The 12,434-nt window shown below is 47.6% G+C and overlaps 1 protein-coding gene across 2 annotated transcripts in view; it reads left to right on the forward strand.

The window, feature by feature from the left end:
• The first annotated feature begins 802 nt into the window (after window positions 1-802).
• Window positions 803-12,434, forward strand: part of PPP1R8 (protein phosphatase 1 regulatory subunit 8) — a 95,082-nt gene continuing 83,450 nt past the window's right edge. Inside the window, exon 1 of one of the 2 annotated variants that reach the window (XM_085647567.1) lies at window positions 803-941. In XM_085647567.1, the coding sequence (XP_085503693.1) occupies window positions 892-941 (50 nt within the window). In that variant the 5' untranslated portion in view covers window positions 803-891. The remainder of the gene's footprint in view (window positions 942-12,434) is intronic. The other variant, XM_085647568.1, reaches the window with a different exon arrangement.

Below are 12,434 nucleotides of genomic sequence, written 5' to 3' on the forward strand. Positions count from 1 at the left end.
ATTTTAGCCCCGCCCCTATTGATTAACATTAGCCACACCCCTTCATTTGCCAGGTTAGCCCCCACCTGGAAAACTTTCTGCGGATGCCCATGAGTACAGGCACCAATAAGCACAGCATCATCTGCCATGAACATTCTACATCCCACTATATATACTGGGAACCTACTAACCCCTCTAGGTCTACTTTGCACATGTTACACAATACAATTCTACACTCAAATCTCAATAGATAATACTTCCAAATACTATGCGTGCCCCATGAGTTACAGGTTAGTGATTACATTGTGCGCCAACACTTATTTTGAAGCTGGGGCAATTTCAGGCAGGTGACAGCTAAAATAGAGCCAATTCAAAATTCGGAGCACTCCCGCCTGAATTGGGTCGATTGGAGTGTATCATTTAAAATGATGATGTCTGAGTCTTTGTAGAACTGTAAAAAGTGAACAAATGGCCAGCATTTTTCTGTGGAAAAGACGACAACCTTACTAATGACTCAATGTATCTACTCGACATACAGTAAACTCTATCAACGATACGGTCATGCATTATTTTAATTACGAGCGTTAGCTCCCTAAAATATTTTTTGACCGCCTCGGTATAATATTTCCTTAGTTGTTAATGGCCCACGGAAAGCAGCCCCGGACATGAACGCAAAACTATACAACTTTGTAACATAGCCTTCCCTAAACGTCAATGGCTATTTGCGCGCGGTCTTGTAGTATTTTGTCTCTATCCACAACGTTTGGCTTTAGTCTTTTTTTCGTTCCTTTCTGAAATGTACTCGCTACAGTGGTCTGTTGGAAATGCGCATGCGCCACACTGCCTTTGCCATTGGTGAAGCGTCCTTTCCCGTCGTGCCTTCTGATTTTGGCCGAGTGGTTTGTACACAAAATGGCTGGAGCCTCTAATCCGATCAAGCCCTTTTTCGACTGCCCGTCCTGGTGAGTCAATGGCGCCCATTGGGAATCGCGTGAAAAGACTGCAAGGTTCCCCGTAACCTGTTACAATAGTATTCAGCTTTCACTGTAAGCCACATTTTGACAGGGCTTCCAGGTCCCCATGTTTGGCTAAGCGCATCCCCTGCACATAAGCGCCATCCCTGCCGTACAGGGCTGTAGTCAGCCTACGCTGTTTATTATTGCCTCCAAAAGTAGCCTGCTCCTCGCCAGTGCATCTCATGAAATTGCTGTTCCTGGCCTGTGCAGGTCAGTACCCTCAAAGGTTAGGTTCACCTCTGTTCGCCCCGTGCAGTCCCCAGCTCTAACCTACCCTGTGCATCACCCTGCAAACGCCTCGTGCCACTCCTTGCACTCCTCCCAAAAAGTGCTGATTTTCAGTGCAGCTTGTTGCCTACTCCCACAATAAGCTGGTGCTATGTCCTGAGAAAATAGTTGCCCGGTGCTAACCTGTGCCCCTGAGAAGGTTGTCTTCATCTTATAAAAATCTCGGCACCATTCGCTGATTTATTTATGTATGCATTTTTATATGGCGCGGATATTACCCAGAAGTGTCAGAGCGCTTTACAAAAGATGCAAGAACGTTACATGAGAAATTGAGAATAACAGGCTAGTAGGCGACGGCATCTATAGCTACTATGGTTACTCATGTTGAGAGTTACGTATTTAGAAATATCCTATTCATTACAAATTGCATATTTAAGAAAATGGAATACGATTAAGGTTACACAAAACCATATTTACGGAGTTAAAGCGGAAAGGTCATTATAACTTGAGTGTCATGTATCAGTCTGGGTCACTCCATTAAATGTGAGGGCATATGTCTGGTGGGGAGCTTGGCAAGGAGAGATTATTGAGAAAAATGTCTTTGGAAGAGGAGAGTTTTAAGGTCCTTTTTGAAGATCGATCCAGAAAAAGGTGGTTGGAGGTAGTGATTCCCAAATTCTAGTTGCATTACTTGAGAAAGATTGCGCCATAAGCCTTTCCTGTTTGAAGGTTCGAGCAGCAGATTTTCAGTATTTCGTGAAGGTCTAGAGCCACCAGGTATCTTTAGTTTGCCTGCTAGGTAGAAAGGGTGATGAAGTGTGAATGGCTTTATGGGTGATACAAGCAGTCTTGCATATGTTTCTAGCTTCAATAGGAATCTAGCAAAGTTATCAACATAGGTGTGATATGGTCATTTTTTTGCCCAAGGTAGACGAAACGTGCTGCCAAGTGGAGGACAGATTCTGAAGGAGATAAGTGGGTATTAGGGAGGCCTGCAGGGAAAGAAATACAGCAGCCCAGTCTTGAGTACCATAGATTGGACAAAAGTTTTCAGGTCTTGTTTAGGAATGTAAAGTGGGATCCCCCTGAGAAGGTGTCTTTGGAAGCTCACATTCTTGGCCATGGTTTTGATTTGGGAGTGGAGGGTAAATATTTTGTCCAGGATGACACCTAGTGATTTCGCATTGTCAATGATGGTGGGTTTACTGTTAAGAATGGTCAGATTAAACATCCATGATTGAACATGAATTGTAGAGTTTGAGAGAGAGATAAGAAGGAATTTGGTCTTGGAGGGATTCAGTTTTAGGTGGTGAGACGTCATCCATCCTGGGATGGAGTTGAGGATGGTGGCGAGAAGTGAGGTGTGTGGAGGATGCCTTGAGGTAGAGTTGGTTGTTGTCAGCATACAGGTGATCAAGGATCCTGGCCGCTTTTAAAAGGGCTCCTAGCGGTTCAATTTAAAGATTAAATAGGGTCAAAGCAAGGATAGAACTTTGAGGGACACCTTGATTTGACCTCTGGACTTGAGACAGTTTTCAATTTTAATCATCCGAGATATACCTGTGAGGTAAGATTCAAACCACTTAAGTACTACGCCTTCAATTCCCATTCTTTGTTTTAATGTGTTAAGTGTGCAATGGTTTACAAAATCAAAGGCTACAGGAAGGTCAGGAAAGATCAGGAGGCAGGAGCTGCCGGAGTCTAGGACTCGAAGGGCATCATCGATAACCTATAGCAGTGCTGTTTCGGTGCTGCAGCTTTGACTGAATCAGCATTGAAATTCATCTGAAAGATTGTTTTTCTTGATATGTTGGGTGAGTTGCTCTGCTACACATCTTTCACTGATTTTGGCTATGAAAGGGAGGTTGGCGATGGGGCGGAAGTTGTTACGGCCATTCACGTTCGAGGAGGGTTTATTTAGTAGTGGGGTCACCTGACCAGTTTCGAGGGCATCAGGAACGGATCCTTGGCTAAAAATGAGGATAATTGATTTATCCAGTAGTGTGGGTTTGGAGGTCTATTGCAATGTTGCTTGGGACAGGCTCCAGACTCAGAATGGTTCGTAGGTTTCATTTTCAAGATGTTTTTGAGGAGGGCATCCTCAGCGATACTGTGCCAGGAGCCTTTGGATTTGCATACCTCATGTGGGGTTGGATGTGTGTTGTGATCAAGGAGCAATTTCACTTTTGCATCGAAGAATTGTACACATTCTTGTGCTTTCTTGGGTAGTTGGTCCAATTTGGTGGTTGAAGACGAGGGGGTGTTGCTGGTGGTTTTGGTTAGGTCAAAAAGTTTCTTTGGCCCGTTCTTGGCAGAGTCGAGAAGGGTTTTAGAGTGATTTGATTTTTCTCTAATGATATGTTTGTGATGACACTGATCTTGCGTATTGGAGGTATGAGTGATTATAGACGGAGGATGACTGTCTCCATTTCTTCTCCAGGATTCTTAGATCTTTCTTTTCATCATAGATCGATTTAAGCCATGGGGCAGACGGTGTTGGCTTTTTCTTCTTGCTTTGTAGTGGAGCTACATTGTCTATCAAGAAAAAAAGGTAAAACATTGAGCAGTCAAGTCATTGACGTCAGAATTTGAGCTGATGCCTGCTAGTACCTTCTTAGCAGTGTTGTTGAGAGCGTTGAAGTCTGTTCTTTGTATTGCAAAACCATGTAGTAAATTTTAATTTTTTAGGTCTCGCCTGACCCAGCGCATGCGCTGATCTGGCGAGACATTTTGTGAGGGCTCCAAAAAGTGCTACCAGGCCAGCCTAGAGCTACAGTGCATGTGCGCGGGCGCGCGTCGCGCTTTACCGCGATTACTTTCACTTCCGCTTTGATGTTCTCCGTGAGGCTTCAATAGATTGCAGCAGTTAAAACAAGCATTGGCATAGCCAATAGGTCTCGCTTTTGGGACCTTATAAGTGTTTAGTTATGCAACTGTTGCATGGCTATACACTTATAACGTCCCAAAGGCGAGACCTATTGGCTATGCCAATGCTTGTTATTACATTTTTATTGGTGCATATAGAAAGTGCACAGTACAGGAGGCAACCCAATGCAGTGGCAACATTTTGAAAGTATCCAACATTTACACGTTCAGTAAAGTAGACAACATAATGTAACTCCCCATCACAGTGACATATGAGGCAAAAGCATTTTGAGGCCATGGGGCAAATTATGACGTTGTGTGTGTCAAGGGGGTATACTAGGTGACCATTCCAGGCAGCACATCGCATGGTGGATCCACTCTAGGTATCCGCAGGCGGGAGTCGCTGTGGGAGTGCCATGCTGACGCAGATATGACAAGAGTGGGTCCCAGATGTCTATCGGCTGGCACCATGGGGGCGTAAGGTCCTAGTAGGTAGTGAGCTGTGCTTGACACTGCGTGCCATCGCTCAGCCACGCCTGCACTGTGGGCGCCGGCCCCAGTGTATCGCCACCCTGCGTTTTTCTGAGGTTTCTTTAATATATCATAGTAGGCTCGATCTGGTGAAAGGGGATCGCCAGTAGCGTGCTACCCTTGATCACGTCCAGGTGCGCAAAAGTGGCAGGTCGCGCGGAGCAACGCACACACGCCGTGTCCTCAGCCGATCCTGTGAAGGTGTGCGGTATATTCTGTGCAGATATTAAAGTGTATCAGGCGTAACCTGTAGTTGGGAAATATGGCTCTATTGCTGTGGCCAGACCGAGAGCCTAGCTCCTCCGGTATGTCCAGGTTTAAGTCCAGTTCCCACTCCCTATGCACTCATGAGTTGTCCAACGGGGAAGCAGTTTTCGACAGGGCATAAAGGCGGAGTGATTAACTTACGCGGTGATGTGGTTGTTTTTACATATTCGAGTGCAGTGCTGACTGATGGAGGAGCCGGGAAGGTACCGTGCTTGTCCTTGCAGGTCGCCCTAATCTGGTAGTATAATAATGTGTCACAATGTGATTGGTCGTTCAACGGTGCTAAAAAATGGGGGGAGAAATTGGTCAACCGGGTATAGGTCCGCTAACTTTCTGATGCCTAACGTGCTTGCACGTCGCGCTGCCCCTTTGTCCTGCAGTGGGGGAAGGTGGGATTATCGGCCTCTGTGGCGGAAGGAGCATAGAGCACGACAGTACCTGTCTACGGATACCGTCCCATGCCCACCGCACACATTCCACTGTTAATTTCAGCTGCCCTGGCTCCGCACAATTGTACTCTACTGCCACATACGGTTGAAACGGCGTGGGGTGCAACCAAAAATGTCTGAAGCTCGTCTGGGCGAAGTAAGCGTATAGTTTAAGATCCAGCGCACCCAAGCCGCCTCGTGACTGGGGTAATGTGAGAATTTCATATGATGATATCGGCTGTCTGCCTGCCCACACAAGCCTGATCATGTTGGAGCGCAGCCTTTTGAAAAACTGAGCTGTGAGGGGGAGTGGGACATTGACAAATAGGTATATCAATTTCGGTGAAGTGATAATTTTTGCTATAGCGATACGTCCAACGATGGATAGCGGTAGTTTGTTCCACATTTGAATACGTGCCTTGAACCAGTCCGCCACCTGCCTATAATTTGCTTTCTACAGTTCCTCCGGATCCCTGCTCAGCCATATGCCCAGGTACCTAGTCGGCTCAGACACCCATTTGATTGGCCATTCAGTCTGAAATGGACATGCTGCGTCCGTAAGCGGGAACAGTATAGATTTGCCCCAATTTACCTGAACGCCTGAGTATCATCCAAAGCGAATTAGCATCCAAAGCGAATTACCTCTCTTGTCAGAGGCGCAAGATTCTCATGCGGTTCGCGGCTATATAAGGTGATATTGTCTGCGTATGTAGACACTACCAGATCACGGGTGGTGTAGCCGATGCCTCGTTCAGCATGGTGTTGGCACAGTCTAGCCGCGAGCGGCTCCACTGCGAACAGCAGGGGGGAGAAAGGGCAGCCTTGCCTTGTGCCACGTGTAATAATAGGGTCTGAGATGTGGCCATTAAGTTTAACTTGCGCTGATGGGAGAGTGTACTGTAAGCGTATTTCCTGGATTAAACTGGGGCTAAAGCCCAGGCGCCCAAGAAAGGGAAAGAGGAAGGACCACTCGAGGGAGTTGAACGCCTTTGTGGCGTCCAGGATGGCCGCCACTGCCGGCAGAGGGGGGTGAATGTGGTGCGATTGTGAGATGTGGCCCTCCCCGGCATAAACCCAGACTGATCCGGCTGCACTATTAGTGGCATGAGAGGGAGCAGATGGTTCGCTAGGATTTTCGCATATATTTTATTATCTACAATAATAAGAGATAGGGGACGATAGGAATTGCAGAGTTTGGGCGGCTTCTCCGGCTTCAGCATGGTTATGGTGATGGCTTCACGAAGAGTAAGGGGAGGCAACCTACCAACAAAGACTTGTGGTACATTTCAATAAGATGGGGAATGAGTATGGTGGTGTGCTGTTTGTAGAAGCCGCCTTATCACCAGGGAGGCCGGCAATAACCCTCGCCACCTCCTCCGGCGTAATTGGAGTGTCCCTATAGTCACGGTGTGCAGGATAAAGCCAGCGCAACTCAATGGAGTCTATGTATCATTGTAGAGATTCCGGGTCGCTCACCACCCCCTGTTGAGTAAAGCCGGGCAAAGAAGGCGAACATAACCGAGGGAAGTTTTTCGTAGGATGCTACCAGTTGGCCCTCCGTATCCTGCAGCTCGGACACATACTCCGAGGCGTTTGGCCTATGCAGCAGTCCAGCCAGTGTATTGCCAGGGCAGTCGCCCTCGCCTTATCGGCGCGAATGCATTACCGAAATGCTGGACCTCCCTTTCCACTTCAGTCTGGTACTCTGAAAGTTTGGCTCTTATGTCGGCTTCTGTGCTTAATTTGAGGACCTGGTTGTATGCCAGCTTCAGCTCCTGAACGTCCGACTCCAGTCTCGCTCGGGTCCCCCTTATCGACTGGCGCTCGCCCGATTGTTTGGCTACACACGTACCACGAATTACAAATTACAACCTTGAATGCCTCCCGAAGTTTAGGTGGTGACTGCACTGACCCAGCATTCAAGGTGAAATACTCTGTAATGGCTTGTCGAATCTCTTCCCTGAACGCCACATCCTGCAGGGCATGCGGGGGCAGCCACCACAGGAACATCTGTGAAAGCTGAAGAACCAGCCGTACCGTCGAGTGGTTGGAGAGTGTGAGTGGTAAGAGTATCAGACAAAAATCGATGCGGGACCATGAGCCATGTGTGGAGAAGATGCAGGTGCTGTCATGCTTGGTGTGATGTGTGTGGTGCCAGATATGTAGCAATGCATTGTCAGTTATGAGTGTATTCAGTGTCTTTGCCGAGTGTGGGTGTTGTAGCTTGGTGCTTGAACGGTCTAAGGGGTCCTGCAGCTCCACGTTAAACTCGCCGTCCTACACCACTGGACGAGGGCCACAGTCTAGAACCTGCCTCCAGATATTAAGGAAAAAATCAGGGTCATCCGTATTTGGTCCATAAATGGCGACCATGATCATGTGTTGCGCATAGAGCATGCCCACCAAGATGACGTATCTACCTGCCTCATCAATGACGGAGTGCATTGTGTGCAACGGCAGCCCCTTCTTGAGTAGTGCTGCTACACCAAGAGCATAATCGGAATAGACTGAAGAGTAATGTGTACCCCACCAGCGGGCTGTTAGTAATTGTCACTGCTCCAACCCTCCTCCGACATATAAGGCGTGGGAGAAGACCTCTTTCTGTCCTTGCTGATCTGCTTCACATACAACAGTGCACCTTAGGATCCATGAAGAATCGTGGTTTGCCGCTGCGGGCAACTCACAGTTTGGCCATATATAAGAGAGCATTGGGAATCTCCAACTGCTGGAGGATGCGTTTAGCAGGTAGGAATTCCCTCCTTGCGGCCTGCACAGCTAAAGTGAAGTCTGGAAAGAAGGACAAAGTGTTGCCCTGATGTGTGATTTCGCCCATTTCTTTGGCTTTACACAGGATCACGTCCTGGTCACGGTAATTAAAGCAGGCGGGCAATTATCGGGTGCACCGGGGCCCCAGGCGGATGCGGCGGGCCCAGCGAGTGGTGCGCACGCTCGACAAATAAGACCGCTGACAGTTCCGGCCCAAAGAGTTCACGGAGCAGGGATTCTAGGTAGTCTTCCATTTTGGAGATCGCTGTGGATAGAGGGATGCCAATGATATGGAGATTGTTCGGTTTGGATTGAGATTCTAAATCCTCATTCTTTGCTCGGATTAGTTCCAGCACTTTATCCATTTGTAGCATACGTTGCCGATCTCCTGTGAGCGTATCTTCAAGTCCGATACTCTACTCCAGCTGCGTAATCCCGTTTTCATGCAAATCTACCCGCTGTTTCACCTGATCTAGTCGCGCAGTAAGGGGATCCATTTTTGTAACTATCGACTTTAGGCTGGATTTGACCTCCATTAGTATCGACCAGATATCGTCTCGTCCATTGATATCTACTGTCTGCATGGATTGCTCCTTCGCCAAATGCGATGGCTCGGCCATGCGGTCCACGCGTCTGCCCTCCAAGGACATTTTTGACTGCTTGGAGTCTGACTTCTCCAATGCTGACAGTTAGCTTCTCGCCCAGGCGTAGGGGAAAGATTCAGCAGCTACGTTTTGGGGTTAATGCTGATGGTGCTGCGGTCTGACAGTGCACATCCCGTCCCCGCCGTCGACCAGCAAGGCCACTACTTCAGCGGGTCTCCCAGGCACAACCCACCCTCAGCAGTGGAGGGGCACAGGGCAGGCCCACTATGCAAATGCCACGTGCCTCCAGGCGAACCACGAGTTGCAGGTCCGATGAGACGCTACAATACGGCAGGGTGAGGCAAAAAGGACAAAGAGGAAGAGCACAGTGGTGGCACGGTGTGGGCGGGGCGGGGTGGACGCCACCCGTCCATGCCTGTCAGCAGAGTTCAGCGTGGGCCTATGGCCTTAAGCGCGCTCCCCGCAGGGACATCCAGGGAGGTGACCCTTCATATGTGTGCAGTCTTTAGCGGGGTGCGCAGAGAGGTGCGGACCCTTGTGCCGCTGTAACAGGCCTCTGCTGGTCCAATGAGCTCCCCCCCCCCCCCCCCTGGCAGACCAACGCCCCCCTACTGACAGCAAACACCAGAGGACACGCAAGCATGCTCCACACGCTCCGTGGCAGGTAAGGCGGTATGGCCCCGGCCTGGCACGTCACCAGGGCACCGGCAGCACCATCCGTAGCATGGAGAGGAGCAGCGACAGGGCCACAGCGCCACGGTCCACGAAAGCGCTCTCAGGCAGCTCCGCTCCCAGCCTCGGTCACAGCCCACATAGCACGGCCAGCGCCTGCAGCCCTCTGTCCAGGCAGACCTCCGACGGGAACGACGACACTATGGTAGATCAGGGGGTCAAATAGGCCACAGCAAGTGCCCCGTTGATCCGGCCAGCCCACACGCGATATTGCAGAGTAATTTTTGCATTCACCAGGATTATGGCGGATGAAGCACTCGGCCAGCAGAGCCCACTCTAGGTGCGGCCATCTTGCAGCCGGTGAAATCACGCCCCTTGCAAAACCAGGTAGTTGGCCTTTTTGGATATCCCAGGATTACCAAATGAGAGGTGAAGTGAGAAAGGAATGCGGTAGTGTTCGGACCCATTTACTGGTATAGGATCATCTGCTGTGAGCAGGGCATCTTTAGAAATAAGAAGGTAAAGCGTTGTGCTCCTGGAGTGTGTTAGTTTAGAGTTGTGTGGTGAAAGATTTCTGGAGAGAAATGTGGCAAACCGGTCGTCAGCCAAGTTTTCTGAGGTGCCCCTGTGAAGATTAAAGTCTCGTACAAGGATCAGTTTATCTCTTTGTGAAGATTGGTCACTTGCAAAGTCAATGAATTGGTACTGCTTCCTGCATGCTCAGGCGACTATGAACAACTGACCGCTGCAAACCTTTTGTGCCCTCTGGTACCACCAGTCTGTTCTCTATCTTTGATATTTAGAATAGCTTTTTGAACGATATTAATTTTAGAAAGTTGTATTTACCATATCAGTAATGCTGGGAAGTACGATCTGAAGCAGTTTGTTTACACTAGGGCGGTTTGTTATTACAAAAGACGGTGCTTCTGAGGATCTTCGATCTCTTAACTGAGGAGGAAAAATGGCTGTTAATCGGGCATGACTCATAGGTAGATATGGCCTCCGTCTATTTATGACCTGACTGCTTTACTGTGCCCAAATGGTGTCTTTTTGGGCGCGTCGCACCATCTCACTCTGCCTGTTTTGTAACCCAGGTTGTGAATTCGACGTACTCACTTGAATTAAAAAAAAACATTTTGTATTTCTCTTTAGGTCACTACATCGCCCTGTATATGGGAAAATATCAGTAATATAAAAATACAGTGTAAAACTGTTTCCTCATCGCATTATTTCTGTAATATAGTCCAATCAAGACGCTGTACTATTATGTTCGAAGTACAGCAGCGCTAATGCTAAAACAGCAAACATATTATCCTCAAAGTGCTCGGTTGCTCTTTAAATGCTAGATCCGCATTGTATCAAATACCTACCTTGGCTTTTATATAGAAAAGGTTGTCTAGGATTCTAAATGGTGGTTTAGGATAACATGTACAGAGAAAGTTACATTTTAGTTAATGGTAAAATACATACTTTTCTTAGGTCTGTCTACTGTCAAAGAATTGATGACATGCGATAGCTTAAGTCATCAATTCCTTTAACAAAGAAATAGTGACTGCTTAAGAGTCACACACTTCGGATTTTGTCTTTCCTGCTTTTTTCCACCTTGAGCATTGTTTGACTGGCCCAAGTGGCATTCTTTAGATAGACATTCCCCTTTTTCCTCTGTAGACCACTGTTCATATCTGTCTCTGCAATGGGTGAAGAAAGTAACCTGATGTGAAGACCTGGCATTGATGCTGTATTTCAGATCACTTCCCCTCCTTAATACAGCACCTGGTGCGAGACGCTATGACCTAGCACAAATCCACAGTCAAGGAATTCAGGCCCCAGCTCAGCTGCCACTCAAAGAACAAGCATTTGCAATGCAATAGGTCTCGCATTTATTAAAGTTAGAGCTGTTGGCGTTGAAAATGACAATGTTTTTTACTTTTATTTTTTTATTTGCAGTGTAGTAATTATATTTGCATAGCGCTATTGCCATTGGTGTAAAAAAAGCAAAAGTAAAAAACATTGTCATTTTCAACGTCAACAGCTCTAACTTTTAACAAACGTGAGACCTATTGCATTGCAAATGCTTGTTTAAATAGCCTGCTTTGTACAAACTTCCATGTGCACAGGAGAGGTGTGTTTCATAATCGTTGTTCAATATATATTCCCTGTGGAATCGGTTATTATTTATGACACCAGTTTCAGGACTCACTGTCACAGCAGAGCAAAGAACTGTAGATGTCTTCAAAGAATTAATGACGTTTTAATTTTAACGAGAGGAGAGTGGAAGTAGGTAGAGATGAGAGGAGAGTGGAAGCAGGGAGAGCTGTCGAGAGAGAAGAGAGTGGAAGCAGGGAGAGCTGTGGAGACAGAGGCGAGAGGAGAGTTGAAGCAGGGAGAGCTGTGGAGAGACGGGCGAGAGTAGTGTGGAAGCAGGAAGAGCTGTGGAGAGGAACAAAGGAGGAGATGCCAAGCAGGAACACCTGTAGAGTGGGACCATAGCAGTGAGGGAGAACTAAGAAGGCGGAGAAAAGTGGGATGATAAAGGTCAGGGAGAGTAGGAAGAGCTGTGGACAGAGGGACTATCATCAGAACCACTGGAATGGTGCAATTCTGCGTTTTTGGTGTTTCCCATATAATTATGGATGTGCCGCATTTGCACCAAAATCCATCATCTACAGCATATTCAGCAGATTTTAATAAAAAAATAGTTTTTAGCTCAAGTGGATGGAAAGTAGCTAAAAAAAACGCAGTGAGCGTTGTTGCGCATCAGAATGCTGTTTGCAAAGGCTGGCCGCCAGCATTTTATTGTTTAGTGCTGTACAAATGAGGTGAAACATCATGTGTAAAACTGACAAACTAATGAAGTGATACCACCCCCCCCCCCCCCAACTGCCTACACACACATAAATAACGTTATTATCCATCTGCAGCAAGGGGCTGGCAACGTTTACACCCACACTGAAGGGCTTTTAGACCCTTAGGAGCATTCAGGGTAAGGTTTGGTGTCAGAATAGGAGCTGGCCACTGAGGTACTCGGGTAGGATCAGGAGGCTGATTGGAAAGCTTAGATTCCATGCCCATTCGGT

The sequence above is a fragment of the Triturus cristatus genome, chromosome 3_2, assembly GCF_964204655.1.
Source record: "Triturus cristatus chromosome 3_2, aTriCri1.1, whole genome shotgun sequence".
NCBI lineage: Eukaryota > Metazoa > Chordata > Amphibia > Caudata > Salamandridae > Triturus > Triturus cristatus.